Genomic DNA, 21,488 nt, shown 5'->3' with positions numbered 1-21,488 from the left:
CCCCACAAAAAAAAAAAAAAATCAAAGACACAAACCATTTTGATTCAAATGTACTTTTAGTTAATGAGCAAGAAGAAAAATGCTTTTAATTACACAATTGGTTGCTGATTCAACTTTGCTGAAAACTCCCTCAATTCTTATCTGGAGAGAAATAGAATTTGCATTGGAAATATATAAGCATGGATATGAATTTCTGCCAAATAAAGGGGATAATTTGTATTCAATGTAAAAGTTGTTAGAACATTCTGGGGGAAGCGGGAGTCTCTTGCTTGCCTTTTCCTTGACAGTTTTTCAGTGGTATATCAAAGAAGAAAGAAGGTAAGGTCAACTGTGACATGCATATATCATGAGATTTATTTGTTAAGTTTGTACTTTTTTAAAAAGACAAAAATTTATAGTAGAAAAAATAGGGAAAATGCCTATAAGAAACTAAAGTTCTTATGGATCATCAATAGGATAAAATACTATGCTATCATTTAAAAATTAATTTCTCATATCATATGCTTTAGACCATAATTGGTTATAAGAATGCCTATCAGTATATTTATTTATTTATTTATTTATTTATTTTTGTGGTACTGGGGAATGAGCTCAGGGGTGCTCTACACTGAGCTACATCCCCTATGCCCTTTCTAATTTTATTTGGAGACAGGGTCTCCCCAAGATGCTGAGGTTGACCTTGAACTTGTGATCCTCTTGCCTCAACCTCCCTAGTCACCACAGCAACCAACCAGTATATTCATTTTAAACATAAAAAGAAATCTAGAAGATGATCCAGGTTTGGTTGATTTAACAGCTCAGCCATATCTAAGTGAGTTTCTCCCTGATTCTCTTGGCTTTTCCCTGTAACTACAAAATGGCTGCCACGGCTCTGTCCATCACATACTCACGTGCAATATTCAAGCAAGAAGGAAGCACTTTCACCTATCTCCTTTTCATCAGAGAAAAAAACTGCCCCAGCAGCTCTCTGGATAGAGTTCCTTTGTGTTTCATTGACCTGGAACTGGATCTCATGCTCCTCCCAAAAATAAACACTGGGAGGAAAATGGAGTTACCATGATTGGGTTTAGAACAGGACCAGCTAGTAAATATTTAGGCTTTCCAGAGGGTGTGGTCTCTGTGGCATCTGTTCAACACTGCCATTGTAGAGGTACAGCAGCAGTAGACACTGTAGATGACTAACTGTGGCTCTATTCCAATAAGACTTCAGCTTTGAATACTGAAATTTCGATTCCATGTAATTTTTCCTCTCACAAAATAATATTCGTCTTTTGATTTTTTCTAATTATTTAAATCATTAAAAATTACTTAAGATTATAAAAAAGCATTTTGTATGGCATGAGGCATTAAGAAAGGTGATAGGCAGATTTGGTTAGCAGGCTATAGTTTGTCAAATTATCCCCTTTATTCCAAACATAGATCCAAATCCATTTATTTATTTACCCCCTTGAGACTGTGGGAAAGGTCCACCTTCCCTGAGATGCCACCCACCAGTCCTAAAAAGAAAAAAGAGGGTCTGTTAGGCCATCAAAAATGTCCCTTGCAGCATATTAAGGATGTGGGAAATGCTCAGGAATATAATAATTTTTAGAAAGCAGATCACATGTCCGTGTAGGGGACCCCTTTCATGCCCATCATCAAGGCTCATAGCTGACAACCTCCATTTTTTAAAGGCAGATTAATTAGAGAAAAGCATAACAAATATATCAATGTGCACAAGCACAGGAGTTATTCAAAATACAAAACTTAAAGGAAAGAACTGATGATGAACATTTTAGTACCCTCTTTACAGGGAAGAAGAGGTGGCTACAGGGGACAAGATGACCCTGGAGGACACTTGGCCTGGGCCAAAGCTCCCCTGGGCTCTGGGTGTGGTGTTCCATCTTCAGGCTTCCTCTCTGTTGGGAACGTCATCTTCCAAGGTAGAAATTTCAGTAAGAAAGTTCGAAAGCGATTGTGTGCTCTTTGGTTCCCAAATCTCTCTCCTTCCATCACATGTTTTGGTCACTTGGTCAGTGGAGATTTCAAGAGTATCTCTGTTCCCTTGTGGAGAATCCCTTTCTCTATGAACCAGACAAGACAACCAAATCAGGAGGGCTTGCTATTGCACCCTGGGGTCGAACCTGTATTTTGACGATTTACTATATGGTTAAAAATCACACTTGTGATTTAAGACCAACAGTGTACAGGGGTTAAGTAGGATTCTCTTGTCCCAAACTGATGGTAAGGACCAAGAGCTGTTAAACACCAGGCATTTTAAAGAAAGTCACCACAAGCGGCTAATAACACCACCTTCCAGGGCTAATCCAAGGTGGCACAATCTGCTACTCCCTCGTCCCTCTGCCTACCAGCCTGTACTGGAAGAGGAATTTAGATAGGTACTTGTCATTAGTCAAAGGCAAAGTGTCCCAGACAGGGAGAGGGAAGGGCTGTGTCCAGACTTATCCCCCACTTCATAAAAACAAAGGGGTCACCAAAAGAGGGAAGAGGATACATTTAGCTCTCTCCCCAGGAATGTCTGTCGAGCTGCCAAACCTGCAGTCCTCCAGAGTAGAGTTACTGCCTGACCAGAGCGGAGCACCAGAGGGAGGGTCTTGGGGGAGCCTGGTGGGAGTCTGGGGACAGCTGGAGACAGGGGTCCCAAAGGTGAGAACCACTTCTGATTTCCTGCAGAGAGATTTCTGAGGGGGGAAAGGAGTGGCAGATGTGAAGGGACTGTACCCTGGTGGACCACAGCAGGGCTCCTGGTGGTTCCCACCGTGCCATATGAAGGAGGAAGTCGTTCACCAGAAGTGGAGCAGCCCCAGGCTGCCCAGGGAGCCAAAGAAGGTGGTACCCATGTATGAAGATAGTGGAGGTCCTTTTTTGGCCATGGAGTGGGCCTGAGTGAACCTGCTCACCAACCCCTAGAAAGCCCTGCACCACCATCTCTCCTTGATCAAGACTGCCAGCATCAGATGGACCCAGAGCAAGGCCAATTCAAAAGGCAAGCATCCTTTCCCTGTCCCCTTGCTGCCCTGTGCTAGAGGAGCTGAACTCCTAAGAGAAAGGGGAGGAGGAGGGAGACTGGAATTGAAAGTGATCGGGACTGAGTTATAAGAGCCAAGGGATGGGGAAGTTCTAAGCTTTGTCTAACCACCCTGTTTTAAAATGCATCCCAGCCCCTCCTTACGCTGTCATACATTTTCATTTTCTGAAGCCCTTTACATGCTATATAATTTATTACTTACACAGCTCTTGTCTCTTTCCCTTTCCTTGATACCCCTATCTCAGAATGTGAATTCCACAGGTACAAGGACCTTGGATTTTTACCTGTTTCCCTCACTTTCCGAACTATGCTATTGTGTAGCTCTTGAACTACATGTGACTACTTAACTTCAACTTTGTTACCATGAGATGAAATTTAGAATTCATTTTCTCAGTGGTACTAGCCACATTTCAAGCACTCAGTAGCCTCACATTGCTAGTGGCTCCTGTATTTGGCAGGACAGGTGTAGAACAATTTCATCTTTGTCAAAAATATTACTGAACATACAAGAACTGGCATGTTCTGGTAATCATTAAATATTTGTAGAATACAGTTCAGAGTTGTTTTTAAGACAAAATAGTCTAGTGGCTAAGAGAACAGAGTCCAAATGCAAATTGTTCTACTGTTAGTAACTGTGTAACCTTAGGTGAATTATTTTCTCTTTCTAGGCCTCTGTTTCCTTATCTGTAGATTAATACTAATAGTATATATTATTATAATATATATTTATATTTTTTAAAAATTTCAAATGCAAAGTCAACCTCAGCAACTTAGCAAGACCCTGTCTCTAAATAAAATAAAAGGGCTGGGGATGTGGCTCAGTGATTAAGTGTACCTGGATTCAATCCCTGGTACCAAATAGAAAAAAAGTGTATCAATTCTATAAAAGGTAAGTATAAAATCATAGATCCTGGGTATGTAATTATAGTCCACCAATCCTGAAGATTAAATATAAATCACATACTTAATATAATTTATTAAATATGTCATATATTTAATATAATTATATAGTTCATATATGATTTATCAATAAATATTTTGATCTCAATGACTACTGGTACATAGACAACAAAGCAATACATTTATTGAGAGACAGTCATACATATAAGTGATCCCAGTAACTCAAAATATGATATTTAGAAGATCAATTTGACTGCTTAGAGGAAGTGGAATAAAAGAAGCAGCAAAATATGATTCATTTTGATGAATACATAAAGAAGTAGTCACAGCACCTGTAAAACTCTCCTGGGGTGACATTTTGTGTCCCACTACACTTTCACTAAGGATAAATAGCTTCCATTTGCCCTCTTGTGGCCCACTGGCATGAATGCACATGACAAACTGGCAGACTATTTCTAACTTTTCCTGAAACTTTCTAGGTGTATTGTTCGTTCAGTTCTTTCTGAAATGTATACTTAACTAGGTTTGAAGTGTTTCTTGGGATTGGCACAGTACCATTGTGTGTTGCTTAATGACAGAGTTATGTTCTGAGAAGTGCACCATTAGGTGAATTGGTATTAAGCAAACATCATGGCGTGTGCTTACACAAACCTGGATGATAGGTAGCCTACTGCGCGCCTGGGGCCATAGGATCCCAGCTAAACCCTGTACTGAATGCAGCAAACAATTATTATATGGTGGTTTATGTATCTCAACATATCTAAGCATAGAAAAGATCCAATAAAATTTGGTATAAAAGACTAAAAAAAAATATTACGCTTGTGCATGGCACTGACTCTGAGTGGAGCTCACAGAACTGGAAGTTGCTTTGGGGAGTCAGTGAGTGAGTGGTGAGTGAATGTGAAGGCCAAGGACATTCCTGTACACTGTTGTAGATTTTATAAATCCCACAATTAAACTACACTAGATGTATTAACAATTTTTTCTTCTTCAATAATAAATTCACCTTAGCTTATTGTATCTTTTATGCTTTATAATTTTTTTAACTTTCAGACTTTTATAGGCGAGATGGCGAACTAGAGGGAGGTTGTGTTCCTCATTGCTCTGTAACTCGTAACTCACATTTTAAGCAGAGGATATCTGTTTCTCTGTGAGGCAGTCTTTGCTGCTTATCGATCCCCTGCTGTTTAACCCATTTGTCCACTGTGATCACCTGCAGTCTGCCAGCATATTGACACCTTTTTGAGTGCAGATTGCTCACTGACTGCCACCTACATCTGCCTTTGCCCATTTGCCTGCCTCTTGCCTGCCCATCGCCTGCCTTTCACCTACTCGTCACCCACCCCCTGAGGTCCACCTGCTGATTGTTTACCTGCAGACCGATTGCAGACTGCCAGTGGTCGCCAGCTGCCTGCTGTTGCCTGGAAGTCCACTGTCACAGTACCCAGGTGTGGTTACACGTGGTTGCTGCCATTTTGAGACAAAAGCCAGGACCTGTAGGACCACACCCTGCTTCCAGGACCCCTGGCCCAACCACATCTGCAACCCAAGATGCAGTTCCCCATTTGCCAACACATTTGGAAGCCAGTGTGGCCGTCCTGGATTATCCTGGAACTGGAAGCTCCCATCTTTAGCTGGGGCAAATCCAATCCTGAGACGCCTGCTGGAGACTGGAAGTTCATTGTCAGGTACCTCTCATGCATCAGGCTACTGAAGACTGGGAGGTTTGAATAGTATATGACTGTTACAGTGTAGATTTTTTTTTTCTCCTTTTTGAAAATTTTTAAGTTTTTATTTCTTTACTTTTCTTGCTCTATTTTCCTTTTGTTTACCTGTTTCCTCAGAGTCTCTTTCTCCCTTTTCTCATGCTAACAATCAATTTCTTTTGATTACACTTTCACTCTTTCTACGATCTAGAACTTCTGTATACTCTTTTCTTATCCCACTTAACAGTTACATCCTACACCCCTCCCCATCCTCTTTGTCTTCCATTAGAAACTGCAGACCTTATTGCAAATCTATTTGGTACACTGTTGATAATTGAACTCATTTCTTTCTGTTTATTAATATTTATGTATATTATTAATGGCTTCATAGGGGCTATTTGACTTAGGGTTGCATATTATCTGTACTGAGTGCTGCTAATATTGATCTCCCCCTTAAAGAAGAAGTTTTGGAAACCTGTAGGGTCACTATAAGCCTATATAGGGGAAACTGCAATACCCCAGATCTGCACCACTAGAGGGGAAGATACATGAACAACATGAAAAAACAAGGGAAGAAAATGTTCCAAACAAACCTAGATTCTATATTAATAGAATCCAGTGACAGCATGGTAGAAGAAATGTCAGAAAAGGAGTTCAGAATATACATAATTAAAATGATTTGTGAAGCAAAGGATAAGATAAGAGAGCAAATGCAAGCAATGATCACGCCAATAAGCAGTTGAAAGAGCAACTGCAGAAAGCAAAATATCATTTCAACAAAGAAACAGAGGTTCTCAAAAAAAAAAAAAAATCCAGAAATCCTTAAAATGAAGGAAATAATAAATCAAATTAAAAAAACTCAATGGACAGTATCACCAAAAGACTAGACCACTTGGAAAACAGAACCTCAGACAATGAAGACAAAATATTTAATCTTGAAAATAAAGTTGACCAAACAGAGAAGATGGTAAGAAATCATGAACAAAACCTTCAAGAACTATGGGACATCATGAAAAGACCAAATTTAAGAATTATTGGGATTGAGGAAGGCACAGAGATACAAACCAAAGGAATGAACAACCTATTCAATGAAATAATACCAGAAAATTTCCCAAATCTGAAGAATGAAATGGAAAATCAAATACAAGAGGCTTACAGAACACCAAATGCACAAAATCACAACAGATCCACACCAAGGCACATTATAATGAAATGCCTAACATACAAAATAAAGGTAAGATTTTGAAGGCTGCAAGAGAAAAGCATCACATTACATATAGGGGGAACCAATACAGATATCAGCAGATGTCTCAGCCCAGACTCTAAAAGCTAGAAGGGCCTGGAACAGTATATTTCAAGCTCTGAAAGAACATGGTTGCCAACGAAGAATCCTATACCCAGACTTTTGTAATGTCATACATTTTTCTTTATATCCTTATCCTATAAGCTTTTTTCTATTTTTACGTTTATTTTTATTTTTTATTTTGTCTTATTTTTTGAGATGGAGTCTTGTTATGTTACCAGGCAGGTCTCAAATATATAATCCTCTGCCTCAGTCTCCCAAGCAGCAGAGATCTCAGGCATGCACATTTCTGGTTCTTTTTTTTTTGGGGGGGGGTGTTAAAAACTAAGACACAGGCATCAGACACAGTGACCCACACCTGTAATCCCAGCTTCTTGAGAGACTGAGGCTGGATTGCAAGTTCCAGGCCTCCCCTGGGTGACTTAGTGAGATCCTGTCTCAAAATTAATAACAATAAATTTAAAAATTTTTAAAGCGAAGAAACAAACACACACATTAGCCTAGGCCTACTCCAGGCACCCATCCTCACAGTCTTCCTCCTTCGAATCTTATCCACCAGTAGTTCTTCATGGTCAGTAACATGGATGGAGCTGTCATCTCCTACGACAGTCATGCCTTCTAGAATCCCTCCTGAAGAGCTACCAGAGAGTCTTCTTCACTTGGAGATGTCACTGTTTCCAGAAGTATGTCCATGGAGCTTTGCCTGGTGTGATTCTTTTTTCTTTGTAAATCTGCTAATGCACCATGAACTTTCTATTAATGAAAACCTTTCAGCATTGGGATCCAAGTTTGCAAACTCCCCCTCCCCTTGGCCCTCAGGGATTGAACCCAGGGGTACTCTACAGTGAGATACCTCCCCACCCTTTTTTCTCTCTCTTTTGAGACAGGGTGTGACCATGTTGCCCAGGCTGGCCCTGAACTGACCATCCTCTCTCCTGAGCCTCCTGGGTAGCTGGAATTGCAGGTGTATGCCACTACGCCTGGCTTCAGACTTTTTAAGGAGTTTGTCAGGGTCTGCAAAAGCTTCTGTAAAACACTTCCCTGTGGATTTTCTTGGGACTTCTTCCTTTCTTCTGCACTTTCCTGCCTTCTTGCCTATCTTTCATCAGTCCTTTACCAGGTAATAGGAATTTTTCAGCTCCACTCTTATATGGGACCACTGTCATCTCTGCAGTCCATCATAAACCAAACTGTCATTATGTGGTGTACAACTATAATTAAATATTAGAAGTAAATAGGGAGTAGATTAGGTATTGTGGGAAATACATTAAGATGAAGTAAAGTTCTTTGTACTATTATGCTAACCTATTTTAATATCTTTGGTGTAATTTTGTATAATTTAACTTTTTCAATATTTCTATATTATTACAAATACTATGCATACCATAGCTTTTCAGCTTTGTGAACCATTTGTCATTGAATTCCACCTCTGACTCATTAGCTAACAACTTTCCAATGATCATTTATTAATTGAGTGCTTTGGAATCAGTATGTATGTAGTTTGGGTATGTGTTTGTTATATGGCAATAAATAGAACCATTGTACTTGGTCAGCATAGGTTTCAAATATTTCATTTCAAGCCAAGCACAGTGGTACACACCTGTAATCCCAGTGGCTGGGGAGGTTGAGGTAGGAGGATCATGAGTTCAAAGCCAGACTCAGCAACTTAGCATGGCTCTAAGCAACTTAGCAAGACCCTATCTCTAAACAAAATATAAATAAGCCTGGGAATGTGACTCAGTGGTTAAGCACCCTGGGATTCAATCCCCAGTACCAATAAACAAATAAATAAAAAGAGCTGAGGATGCAACTTAGTAGTAGAGCACCCCGGAATTCAGTCCTCAGTACTGCAACAAACAAATAAATAAATACAATTGGGGATAAAAATCCTTGCCCTGCCCACCTCTATTGTTATTATGCTGATCAAATTAAATAATGTATGTGGCAGTACTTTATGAATTTTTATATAAATGAAATTATATAAAAATATATATAACTGAATAAATATATAAATTTTATATAAATGGGAGTTCTTAAAGACCATCAAGATGATTAGAGATTGTATTTTAAACTTATTTTAAATTTAAAAAATTTTAAAGTCCTCAGAGTAGAGTGATGACATGAATGGGCTTAATTAAAAGTCTCCCAGGACCTCGTCCCAGTCAGCTGCTGCGGCTGCCACAGGGAAACTGGGCTGGGGTCTCTACCACCCACCTAGAGAAGTGGGCTCCTCTCAGGGCCATCTCCTGAGATCTGGACCACGTTGAAGGGGCGAACAGGATGAAGGGCGCCAAAGCTTCCTCCAGGGACATTGGCTCTCTGGATTATCAGGAGTCAGTGGTTGACATAGAATCCAGGCTGAGAATGGAAGTTTTGGAACTGAAAGAAGAATGACAAGATAAGATTTTTCCAACACCTGTACCAGAAGATGATGGTATTGAAGCAGATACACCAGATGTAATGAACCAGAGAGTCAGCCTGGTTCATTAGACAAAGTTTTCGAAAAAAGGGAGAGGTTCCAGACATCCGTGACACTGGACCCTAGCAAGGGCTCTGTGTTTAGATGATTTGGATGTTAGTGGGGAGATTGACTTAGATGGTTTAGACACACCATCAGAGAATGGTAACGAGTGTGGATGGGAAGACGATCTTCCAAAACCAAAACTACGAAAGTAATTAGGAAAGGTTTTATCACTGAGCATACAGCAGCAGAGGAAATAAGATGGAGGATGCTGGCATATGTTTAGGATTGGAGAACGGCACCATGGGGCTGATGTGAAGGCAACTGAACCCTATAAAAAAGTTATCAGCTTTGGAGAATATTATGGGAATGGATTAAATGTCATTGTGTTGGCTGCCTGTTTTATGCCTGAAACTAATTAATCTAACTATAGATACCTGATGGACAATCTCTTTAAGTATGTTATTGGCATTTTGAAGCTATTAGGAGCAGAAAACTACATGATAGTTTATTTAAGTGGTGTAAAAACTCAAAAGAAAAATATCCAGTCTGGAACGGCTTATAAAATGCTATTAGCTATTAGTCATGGAAGAATCTAAAATCCCTAATCATCATACATCCCTCCTGGTTTATCAGAATACTTCCACTGTTATAAGACCATTCATTAGTTGAAGATTCAGCCAAAAACTCAGGTATGTCTTTAATTTAGCAGAACTAGCAGAACTTCTTCCCATGAAATATGTTGGCACACCAGAATGCATGAAACAAGTTATCCAGAGCTTAACGTAAAACAAGATGAACCAAAAAGTGAACAGTAAGTTTGGCATCTAGATCAAACAAGACTGAAGAATGTGCTGATGAAGCCATGCTCTTTTTTGCGTTTATGATGCATCTATTGGCTTGCATTTTGTGTAATCTGTAACAAAATTGACTTTTGTACAAGGGATTGTTCACTGCTGTATTGGTTTGGAAATCTCTTGAATTTAGCTGTTTTTTTTATTTTTAATCACAGATGGACACAATACCTTTATTTAATTTATATATTTTTATGTGGTACTGAGGATCAAACCCAGTGCCTCACCCATGTGAGGCAAGTGCTCCGCCACTGAGCCACAACCCCAGCCCCTTGAATTTAGCTCTTTAATGGCTAATTAAATATATTGTAATCATTTTGTTTTTTATATGCTAAATATCTGAGAACTACACTTTATAAAGTAGTTTTTGTGTTCGTTTATTGAAAAATGGTGCACTTTCAGGAAACAATGTGCATAAATAGCAAAGGAAAGAAATAATTTATATTTCTATGTTTTTGAGCAACATTTTTTTAAAATTTATATCTATCTTGTAAAGAATAGGTAGGTGATGCTGGGGATTGAACCTGGGGGTGCTCAACCACTGAGCCACATTCCCAGCCCTTTTTATATTTTATTTAAAGACAGGGTCTCGCTAAGTTGCTTAGGCCCTCGTTAAATTGCTGAGGTTGGTTTGAACTTGCAGTCCTCCTGCTTTAGTCTCCTGAGCCACTGGGATTACAGGCTTGTGCCGCTGCACCCACATAAGATCATGATTTTATAAAACACATGTTGGATGTTTTGATTTTTGTAAAAGGTTAAATATATTTTCTTGGTAAATTTAGAAAATTAAGTTGCTCTAAGGCAAGGGTCAGTTAAACTAATTCTCATGAATACCCAAAGATCATGTACATAACCTACTAGATTAGTACCATTCTAAGCTTTTTTCTCACTTAATGTATATTGTTCCTTAATTCAGAAGCACAAATCAAGTGCATTGTATACTTTTTCCTCTCTGAAAACAAGTCAAAAAGCCATTTTTAGAACTAGAAATTTAATAGGCTAGGAGTTAGGGTTTGTATATATGTATATATGGGATATTTTATCTTCTGGCCCAAAGTCAGCACTGTTACAAAAGCCTTGGATTTGTTCACTAATGTGAAATAAGCTATATGTCCCATGTATCGCTCTGCAGAATGCGTGAGTGCTTTGTAGTATTGCAGAGAATGTGACAAGTGTTCACCGTCACAATTTCTATAGGAAACGGACTGAATTTGTTGTTGTTGTTGTTGTTTTGCTTGTTTGTTTGGATTTGGGGGTATCGGGGATTGAACCCAGGGACACTTAACCACCGAGCCACATCCCCAGCCCTTTTTATTTTTTATTTTGAGGTAGGGTCTCACTCAATTGCCGAGCCTGGCCTTGAACTTTCCATCCTCCTACCTCAGTTTCCTAAGAGGCTGGGATTACAGGCATGCCCAACTCAGGGCTGCTTTTTAAACTCTCTCACTGTGGGCATTTTACCAAAATACTTCCCTATCAATTACTTAAACTCAGTAGTAGTTGGACTAGTCAGATCTGATGTACTTTCGAGTTTCTGTTGAATCATGTTTGACAATAATATCATGAATTAAGTTAGTTTTGTGTGTCTTAGAGCATCATTATAATGTATTTGGGATGAAACATTTGATATAAGCATGTAAGCACTTTGTTTCATTTGGTAAGTACCTATACATTGAAATAAATTGTGTTTGTGCCTCAAAAAATAAATAAAATTAAAGTCTCCTAGGAATAAAAATAATCTCCTAGAATGTGGTAGCTAGTCTCCAAAAATGGTCCCCTAATGAGTCTCTCCTGCTGGTCCTCCAAGGGGAATGAAATCCCATTACTTTCAATCCGAGGTGGCCACATCACTCAAAACGCCCCTTTAGCCTGGGCCTTTCGGAAAGCTCACACTGAGGCAAGCCAGCAGCTCAGTAATCCCAAATATGCTGAGATGCCAAGCTGTGAGGAAGCCCAAGAGAACCAGGTACAGAAGCCACAGGGGCTGGTGGAGATGCCCAGCCAGCCTGTTTCTTTCAGGTATTCCAGTGGAAACATGAGATGCGTGAGTGAAGAAACCATCTTGGATATCCAGTCCAGACTACCTGCAATTTGATTTTCACCACATGAAAGACCCCAAGTTGGAACCCCTGAACTCAGTCAAGTCAACCTCAGAACCATGAGAGATAGTAGTTGTTCTGAGTCACTAAATTTTAGGGTAGTTTATTGTACAGCAATCCATCACTGTAATACAGGAAGATTTTGATGTTTCCTTTTTCATGGCAGCTTTGTTGAATTAATTAATATAAAATTTCACAAGGCATCTAGGACAAAGTCGCTGGTCCATATTGGGACTGATTTCAGTTGATTTGCTGCCTCTTACCAAAGATGCATTGTTTCTAGAAAGCATATTTCAAGGGGGAAAATGACTGGTAAATGAAACCAGAATAGAAAGAGGGAGGAGGAAAAATACTTTGCACTTTTCAGGCTTTAGTTCTGTCAGTTATAAATGATTGCTGTGAACAACAGTGCTACTTACAATTTTTCAAAGGATGAACTTTAAAGAATTTTTGGAATTTACTGAAATTCTCTTTGTGGTTTAATTTGTGGACAATTAGAACTACCCCATTAGTTATCCTTCTTATTATAGTCAGGTTTATTGAGATAAAATTTATGTCCAGTAAAATTCACACTTCTTAGGTGTCCAGATCTCTGAGTCTTGATAAGTGTGAAAGGTCTTATATCCACCATCAGAATCAGAGTATTTCAGTAACCCCCCCTAAAGTTCCCTTGTGCCCCTTCATTGTCAATCTCTTCCTTGCATCGCCATCCCCTAGCAACCACTAATCTGATTCCTGTCCCTGTAGCTCCAATTTCTTCAGGATGTTATAAAAAGTGGAACATAGTCATCTTGCATCTGACTCCTTTCACTGAACATAACACCTTTGAGATTCATCTGTTATTCCAGGTTAGTACTTTTAAGATGGTGTAGATTATATTGATTTTTCTTTTTTTTTCTTTCTATTGCTTTTTCTTTCTTTTTTATGTATTAGCTATCAAATCCAGGGTCTTGCACATGCTAGGCAAGGCAAGTGCTTTACCCACAGCCCTCAATTTTCTTTATGTATATTCTAAGGATATACAGAGTTGTGGGGGAAAAAAAGCCAAATAAGACATAGGGCCAAGACTGTGCTTTTCAAAGTTTTGGCTGAGAACTACCTGTATTAGGATCATCTGAGGTGCTTTTTAGATTCTCAGATTCAGATCTATTAAATTACAATATCTAAGTTACTCAGTAATGTGTGTTAATACAAGCCCCCACAAGACTTTTATATATGCCTAAAGTCAAAGGCCCTCAAAAATTCTAGAATGAACAAGAATATCAGAGTTAGAGGGTTCTGCATTTGAATCTATAACAGATGTACAAAACTGGGCAAATTACTTGTCTTCACTGCACCTATTTCTTCCTGTGTACTCTGAAATAATTAAATTGACCCATCACATTTTTGAGCATCTATTATATACTAGGTATGGTTCTAGAAACTAAAATTGCAGCAGTAAATAAAACAAAGGCCAAGGTTTATGGAGTACATATGCTATCAGGGCAGATACACAATAAGCACTTAAGCATATAAACATATGAAATACTTTCAGACATTAATAAATACTCTGTATAAAATGACATGAGATTTCAGTATAGAAGGTATCAATGTTAAGACATAGTCTGGGGTACTTGTAACAGAGTGATCTTTTGTAAATTTCTGGAGGTGGTGGAGGATGTACACAAGATGTCATCCTTATCTCTCCAGTATTTCACCTCTTGGCTTTCTGGTGCTTCAGCATTTAGAAACTTTGTATTCCAACTTGGAGGAAGAATAAAAAGATTGTGGGAAATGCATGCCCATTTTTTTTAAAGTCACAACACTTCTGTCCACATTCTGTTGATTAGAACTTTGGTACATGGCATATCTCTCTTTGAGGAAGCCTAGGAAGTATAGTCTCTACCTCTGTGACCATGTGTTCAACAAAAATTCCAGAAGAATTAGAGAATAGATATGGATGGACAACAGCAATCTTGGCCAAAGAGTGTGCCTGGATAAGGTAGCACCTTATCCCACTGGCCACTTTAACCAGACTATTCAAAGGTGCTCTCTAGAATGATAGTGAAGGGGCCCGGTGGTAGAATAAGGCAGAATTTCAGCCCCCACTGTGATCCTCATCCAGGTACTCTCATGGGTCTCAGCCTACCTACCCTCATTGTGTTAGCATTTCATCATTGGGACTAAATATCTGAGAAAAACAACTTAAAGGAGGAAAGATTTACTTTGGTTCATGTTTCAGATGTTTCAGTCCATGGTCAGCAGCTCCATTGCTTCTGGGCCTGTAGTGAGGTGGAACATCATGGCTGGAGAAGTATGTGGTGAAGGAAGCAACCCACCTCATGGCAGCCTAGAATTCTGTGAGAGAGAAAAGGGCTGGGAACAAGGTATAGTCTTCGAGGGCACGCCACCCCACACCAAGGATCCACTCCCTTCAACTAGGTCCCATCTCTTACTGTCTCCATCACTTCCCAATAGTCCAATCAACTCTGGACTCATAAATGGATTAATGCGCTGATGAGTTCAACTCACTCAAGATCCAATTACTCATCCAACACTCATGATGAGGAGGTGTTGCTTGATTCTAGAATCCCAAGGCAAATAGATCTTTAATTTGTTGTGATTTTGTTTTTTGACAAAATTATACTATAGTTTCATTTTTAGATTTTCAAAATTAAGGTAAGGTAAGCGTCCCAAGTGCACTGTGCATAGCATTCAGTCACAAAGGTTCTGCCAGCATCAGTGGATCTTACACAGGATCTGCTCAGTGTAAGCTGCATTGACAACATCACAGAAATTCACTTCACAAACTTGAGTATTTTTTGAGAAGATAGAGAAAATGTTGATGTCAACACTGGACTACCAATATGGAATTCTAAGCTAGTAGTTCACATCAGTCAACCCTACTTGCCAGGTTTATTCTCATGCAGTGCCAGATTCGGGAACCCTTTCCCTCTTCTGAGTCACTGTTCACCGCCTTGGGGTGCGGGGGGCGTGCAGGGAGAAGTCACGTCTTTCTTTTGCATCTTTTGGTCTTTAAAGTCATTTTTGGAAAAATGAAACCTATGTCACACGTTCTGGCGCTACATCAAGAATAAAGACTGAAACAGCAAAACAGTATCAGACAGCATGCCCTATGGTGATTTTTTAAAACCTCTTTGGTGCTCACGGATGCCTCTGAGAGGAGCATGAACGCTGTGGCTCCTTTCCCCGAAGACAAGGTGAAATTCTCGCCTTCTCTTACTGGCGTCATCAGCAGTTTTGTTGAACTGTTCACTTCCTCCACTCGGCGGTCGGGTCCGGGTCCGCTCACACAGCGCACGCTCGCTGCACTCCGGAGTGGGACTCCACCCCCGAGATTAGCATCGCTGCGAGCTGGTCTGTATAGTCAGGAGACTGCGGGCTCCGAGCGGCCGCAAAGAACCCGGAACACAGTGACTCGCCCCTGTTTCCCACCGGAACGCGAAGGAAAAGGAACGGAAGCTAGTTTGGGGGACGTGTTTGGAAAAAGGACGCGCTGCTGGTTACTTTCTTAGTTTATTTCTCGGCCATGTTCCCTCAGGTGTCGGCGTTTCTACCTCTTCGCCCCCTCACCCGCCTCTCTTTCTCTTCTGGAAGTCCCGAGGCATCGGCCGCTGCAATTCTTCTTGCTGCTCCGCTCGGAACCGTCAGGTACCCTATTTCAGAGCTACTGGCCCCGCAGGTCTTCAGGCAACCCCACCCCGCTCCGGCGCATTCATTTACTGTTCGACGACCCCCTGGGGTCAGTGTTATAACCCTTAGAATCTAAAAGCCGTTGCTTTAAATGTGAGCAGGTCCCAGAAAGATAGGATGACTTGCTCAAGGTCACGGTGTGCGTGGCAAAGAGCTCCGACGAAAAGCCTGGTCTGCTCTCTGTGCTCTCTGTACAGCACGCCGCGCCTTATCCTGCTGGCCACTTTCTTCTGTCTAATCGGCCTCCAGAGGCGAAGTTATTTTGTTCCCAAGCCTATTTTTTTTTTTAATGGCCTCATTCCTGTCCTCTTCATTTATTTAGTTCATTATTGACAGTCTTACAGTGTGTCAGTATTGGTGTTAAGCCCGGAACAAGACAGTTCGGCAGTTCCCGACTGCATACTTTTACCAAGTAGGTAATTCAAGCTGGGGAGATAGCTCAGTCGGTAAAGTGCTTGCCTTGCAAGCAGAAGGCCGTGTTCGATTCCCAGCACCACCAAAAAAAAAAAAAAAAAAAAAATAGATTAAATGTATAATAAGTAGGTAATTCAAGTATAACAGAATAACAACTGTGGCAGTTTAGGTAAGCACAGCGTACTCTATTCATCCGACAAGCAATTGCTGGAACAGTAAACAGGGACACCTAAACATTGAAGAGATTGAGGGTATCCTTTCTGGAAGAGAAACCAGGTAAAATCTGAAGGAGGACCACTACTTGGTGTGAGCCAGAGGATGAAAAGTAGTTGTGACATACTTGTTTTGATGTTCTTGGTTGTGAAAACCTAATTCCTCTGCATATGTTCCATGCAAATTGTTTGGGTCCGGTTGGGTTTAATGCAGTGCTGAAGCAAGTTTCTGGCGATGGGATGGGAAGGATCTGCTGGATGGAGAAAGAAACCCCACGGATTAATAGGATGTGACTTGATGAGATAATGGTAGAGTGATCCAAGAGAGTAAAAGATTTCAGCTGATTGTCTTGGAGGATTAAGGTGTCATCAGTGTTAACAATAGAATGAGGAAGAAATTTGAGAGTTTAAATGTGTCAGAAGTTTTAGAATACAAAACTTTTTATGGCAGGAAGCCCATCAATACAGAGAGTAAAAAATGGGAAGTCAGTCTGAGGGAAGAGCTATTGAATGTGGTTTTGGTTGTGTTGCTTTTGAAGTACTCATTAGATGTTCTCAGAAGAAACAACAGGTGGGAGGCTAGTATTATGGAGTTTACATGATATGACTATAATAATTATAGATTATTTTCGCAGTCTTGGAAGAAAACATTGTAAAAAGGTTATATGTGAAATTAATTCTCCTAATGGCCATCTCTCTGTTAAAATACCTTTAATAACAACTTTCGATAAAAAATAGAGCATTTCCCTAATTTCAGTTGTCCCATATATGAAAGTCCTATGTATTGATTAAGATATTGGTTGTGCAATTTGTTTTTCATTCCAATTTTCAAGTGCCTCTGAAATTTTTGTAAGCACATCAAATAGTTTCAGCATTTTTTGAAAATTGCTCCCTTCATTAAAGTATTGCTATCCTAGAACTACCATTTGCTAGCTTTGGGAATTTGATATATTATTTAACCCAGAGTCTAATGCAGGGATCAGACTGCATCAGAATCACCTGGGGTCTTAGTTAAAATGCAAATCCCTGAACCCTTTTCAAATATACAAACTAAGAATCTTAGGAATCAGTGTTTTAAATACATTTCCTACGTGATTCATTTACTCTCTAACTGTTCTGAAGCTGCAGGTTCTTCTGGGATGGGAGTGTTAAAACTTGCCCTGTAAGGTTGAAAGGTTTAGATAACTCCCTCCATGTAAGGCTGAAAAGTTTAGATAATTCCCTCTTTAAAGCTACTGAATCAAAATTTGTTTTTGTTATTTTGTTTTTTTCCCCCAAATTTGAGATTATTTATTAGCCAGCCAGCTGACTGTCTCACACAACGCCCAAAATGGCTATTGGGAGAAAAGCTCTGACCATAGGGTTGCAGGGATTTTTATACCATGTCAGTACATCAAACATAAGTGTCTGTCGTCGCTATGATTCAAAACTACAAACTAACATCATGAGATCTAAAATCATAAGCAGAGAGAAAGTAGATCAAAACAAATGTTAGTACTTTTTTTTTTTTTTTTTTTTGGCGGGGGGTGGGGTGGGGTGGGGTGGTGGTAGGGCTTGAACCCAGGGCCTTGTACATTCTGGGCAAGCATTCTACCAACTGAGCTATATCCCTTCAAAATTCTTTGGTCATACCAAAGAATCTGTTTTAACAAGTAGCATAGATAATTCCTGTGCATATTAAAGTTTGAGAAGCAGTTCTGATTGTTAGCTTCATAAAGGTAAAGGACCTATGAAAGTTTTATTTGCTAATGTACCACCAGTACCTAGTATAGTGACCAGAACAGAGTAGATATTTCACTGTGTTTAATGAATGCTGCTTATACATTATTCCCGCTTACTCAAATACTAGAGAGATTTTTGACCTGACAGAATAAATTTAGATATCTGCATTATTTAAAAGGAAATCTTTTATGTGGGTCTGAAATAAGTGTAATCATGTGTATTCTTTTTCATAAATGTATCTGTTGAACAGAGCCGAGTGACAGCTCTAGTCACTGCATATTCTCTTTCCACTTTTGCTTAGCTTGCTGTTAAATATTATTTGCAGGAGGCCATGAATTTGTATTGTACATCTGTCCTGGACCAAATAGATTAAACCAATATAAAACCAATTCATAGCTTTGGTTGGTTGCAGAAGGCCTGAAACCGATTAACTGATTAAGCTGTAAGAACTAATTAAACTGTAACCGCTTGACTGACTAATTGACTGATTAAGCTCTAGTCAATTAAGTTGTTTTATATGCCTCACTTCCATTTTTCTATAAATGCTGTCTGATCACCTTGTTGGTTGGTGTTCTCAGGATCTGCTCTGATGCCAGGAGCTGCCTAATTTGCAGATTGATTTGATGTATCTCACTTTGCTCAGACTACTAAATTTACTTAAATTTTTTTTGGTACCAGGAATTGAACCCAGGAGCCCTTTACCTCCAAGCGACACCCCTAGTCCTTTTTATTTTGAGGTAGTCTTGCTAAGTTGCTTCCTCCTTCCTCAGCCTCCTGAGTGACTGGGATTATAGCCATGTACCACTGTACTTCTCTTTTACTAATTGCCTAAGTAATTTTCCTTTTAACATTACAAATAGTAATTGATTAAATGGCATGTGTCTCAAGAAAGTTGATCAAAATGACACACAGGAATTTTTGTAAATAATCTTTCTTCATTGATGGAGATTTTGTTAATTTTTGTATTTTTATTTACTTAAAAAAAATTTTTTTTAGTTGTAGATGGACACAACACCTTAATTTTATTCATATGTGGTGCTGAGGATCAAACTCAGTGCTTCACACCTGCTAGACAAGTGCTCTACCACTGAGCCATAACCCCAGCCCTATTTTTGTATTTTTAGCTATGACATTTTAAATAGGGAGTATATTATGTACTCAGTCAGATTTGGATTTGAGAAGAATAATCATTTATTAACCACGTTAATGTTTCCCAAGCTTTTTTTTTAAACAATTTTTTAGTTGTAGACAGACACGATACATTTATTTTATTTTTATGTAGTGCTGAGGATTGAACCCAGTGCCTCACACATTCTAGACAAGTACTCTATCACTGAACCACAACCCCAGCCCCCAACCTTTCTTAATGTCGTGGAACACAAAGAAAATATCTGAGAGCTGGAGTTGTGATTTAGTGGTAGTGTATAAAACCCTGGGTTTGATCCTCAGCACCAAATAAATTTACCCCACCTACCCTGGGGTAAATAGAGGGAAAAGAAGCAACAAACTTGGAGACACCAGCAGTTCTGGAGTCACCCAGTCATCCCAAGAGCCAGGTGATCAGTATCTCAGCATACCTGTATCCATTTGTGACCCATTGGTGTGCACTTAGGGACTGAATGCAGGGCTTTAGTAATCTCTTGGCTACATGATCTTGGATAAATTGCTTCTGACTTTTTTCCTTATCTGCAAGATGGGAATAATGCCTACTATTTGGTGTTGATGTGGATGTAGGAAAATGTTCATAAATTATGTTGCATGAAGTTAGGCACATAGTACTTGCTAATACATGGTAAATTGCTACTGTTAATAGTAGTCACTAATAATTAAAAAAAAACAAATGGAAAGGGCTTGAATTGAAAATCATTTTAAGTGCGTAAGGAATGTTTTGCATTATTACTTATTTTGCATTACATTTTTCATTTTTTTCTTTAATACATCCTTTCAGGACAAAAAATAATATCCAAAGATATTTTGGCACTAGCAGTGTGATCTATAGCAAGAAAGATGAGCAGTGTGTTCCAACTGGTGTGACTTCCGAGAAGACTTCAGAGAACCAAGACAGAGGAAAGGAGAATACAAAAAAAAACTTGTTAGACATTATAAAGGACATGAAAGTTGAATTAAGCACAGCAAATGTACAAACAACAAAGCCACCCAGCAAAAAAAAACTTAAAAGTTTGGAGACAATTAGCAAGCTTCAAAGAGCTCCAGGAGGTGCTCCAAAGAAGAGGTAAATTGAATTGCACTTTGAATGTTCTTTGAAACGTCAAAAGCTTTTTTCTTTTACTAAAAATATTTTTAATTAGAGTACTTGGGAGATGTTGAATTAATGAATAAACATCAGTTTGTAAACACAGGAACTCAAATGTTGAGGAATGCTTTTATTATTTTATGTTTTAAGTAATAGGATATTTGTGTACCATCCAAAGGAAAAGAATAGTGATCTAATTGAGAATTCTGCATATTCTCTTATATATTCATTAGTTTTATTGTCATTGGGTTGCTTTTTTAAACTTAATTAACAATATTGTGTACATCTTGTTTTCAAGGTTGTTTTATGTCTGTAGAGCACTTGATTTTTTGAAAAAATTTTTGCCATTATCATTCCCTAGTACTACTTCTTTCTCTCTGCTCCCTCCCTGATCCCTTTCCTTTACTGATCTCCCTTCTATTTTCGTGAGATTCCCCACCACCACCTTTCTTTTCCTTTTTCCTCTCTGGCTTCCACATGTAAGAAGAAACACATGACCCTTGGCTGTTTCTATGCTCTAAAAACATAATCCGCCACTTTTGATAACCTAGTAACTGTAGAAAGTTAACTATAGCACAGGCAGTGTTGTTAGAACAAAATTGATCTTGATGGGTAGATTGTATCTGACCTTAGAACAACAGGTACCTGATGAGGCCACCATCCTAAACTGCTTACGGACTCATTTCAAGAGCTATTGATTGCTGTGGGACACTAAGCCAGGCAGCTCCCTGGCCTATGTGATTTTTTTTTTTTTTTTTTTTTTTTGGTACTGGGTTTTAAACCAAGAGGTAGTTTATATCCCCAGTCCTTTTAATTTTTTTATTTTTTATTTTTTTTTAAGG

The 21,488-nt window shown here is 39.2% G+C and overlaps 1 protein-coding gene, 1 long non-coding RNA gene and 1 pseudogene across 2 annotated transcripts in view; 2 read left to right on the top strand and 1 right to left on the bottom strand.

Moving 5' to 3' along the window:
* Positions 1-74: 74 nt before the first annotated feature.
* On the bottom strand, positions 75-15,818 carry LOC124985360 (uncharacterized). The gene is made up of 3 exons (XR_007108845.1): positions 15,485-15,818; positions 14,556-14,688; positions 75-2,063 (listed from the first exon to the last, which is right to left on the bottom strand). It is a non-coding gene; the product is annotated as an uncharacterized LOC124985360 (long non-coding RNA).
* Positions 9,302-10,216, top strand: LOC124985359 (BCL2/adenovirus E1B 19 kDa protein-interacting protein 2-like; annotated as a pseudogene).
* Positions 15,766-21,488, top strand: part of Mrps31 (mitochondrial ribosomal protein S31) — a 26,009-nt gene continuing 20,286 nt past the window's right edge. The window contains exons 1-2 of the mRNA XM_047554023.1: positions 15,766-16,002; positions 20,341-20,625. Of these exons, the coding sequence (XP_047409979.1) occupies positions 15,881-16,002; positions 20,341-20,625 (407 nt within the window). The 5' untranslated portion in view covers positions 15,766-15,880. The remainder of the gene's footprint in view (positions 16,003-20,340; positions 20,626-21,488) is intronic.

This window comes from Sciurus carolinensis, chromosome 5, assembly GCF_902686445.1.
Source record: "Sciurus carolinensis chromosome 5, mSciCar1.2, whole genome shotgun sequence".
Lineage (NCBI taxonomy): Eukaryota > Metazoa > Chordata > Mammalia > Rodentia > Sciuridae > Sciurus > Sciurus carolinensis.
Note: the sequence above shows the minus strand (reverse complement) of the source record. Positions and strands in the feature narration are given on the sequence as shown.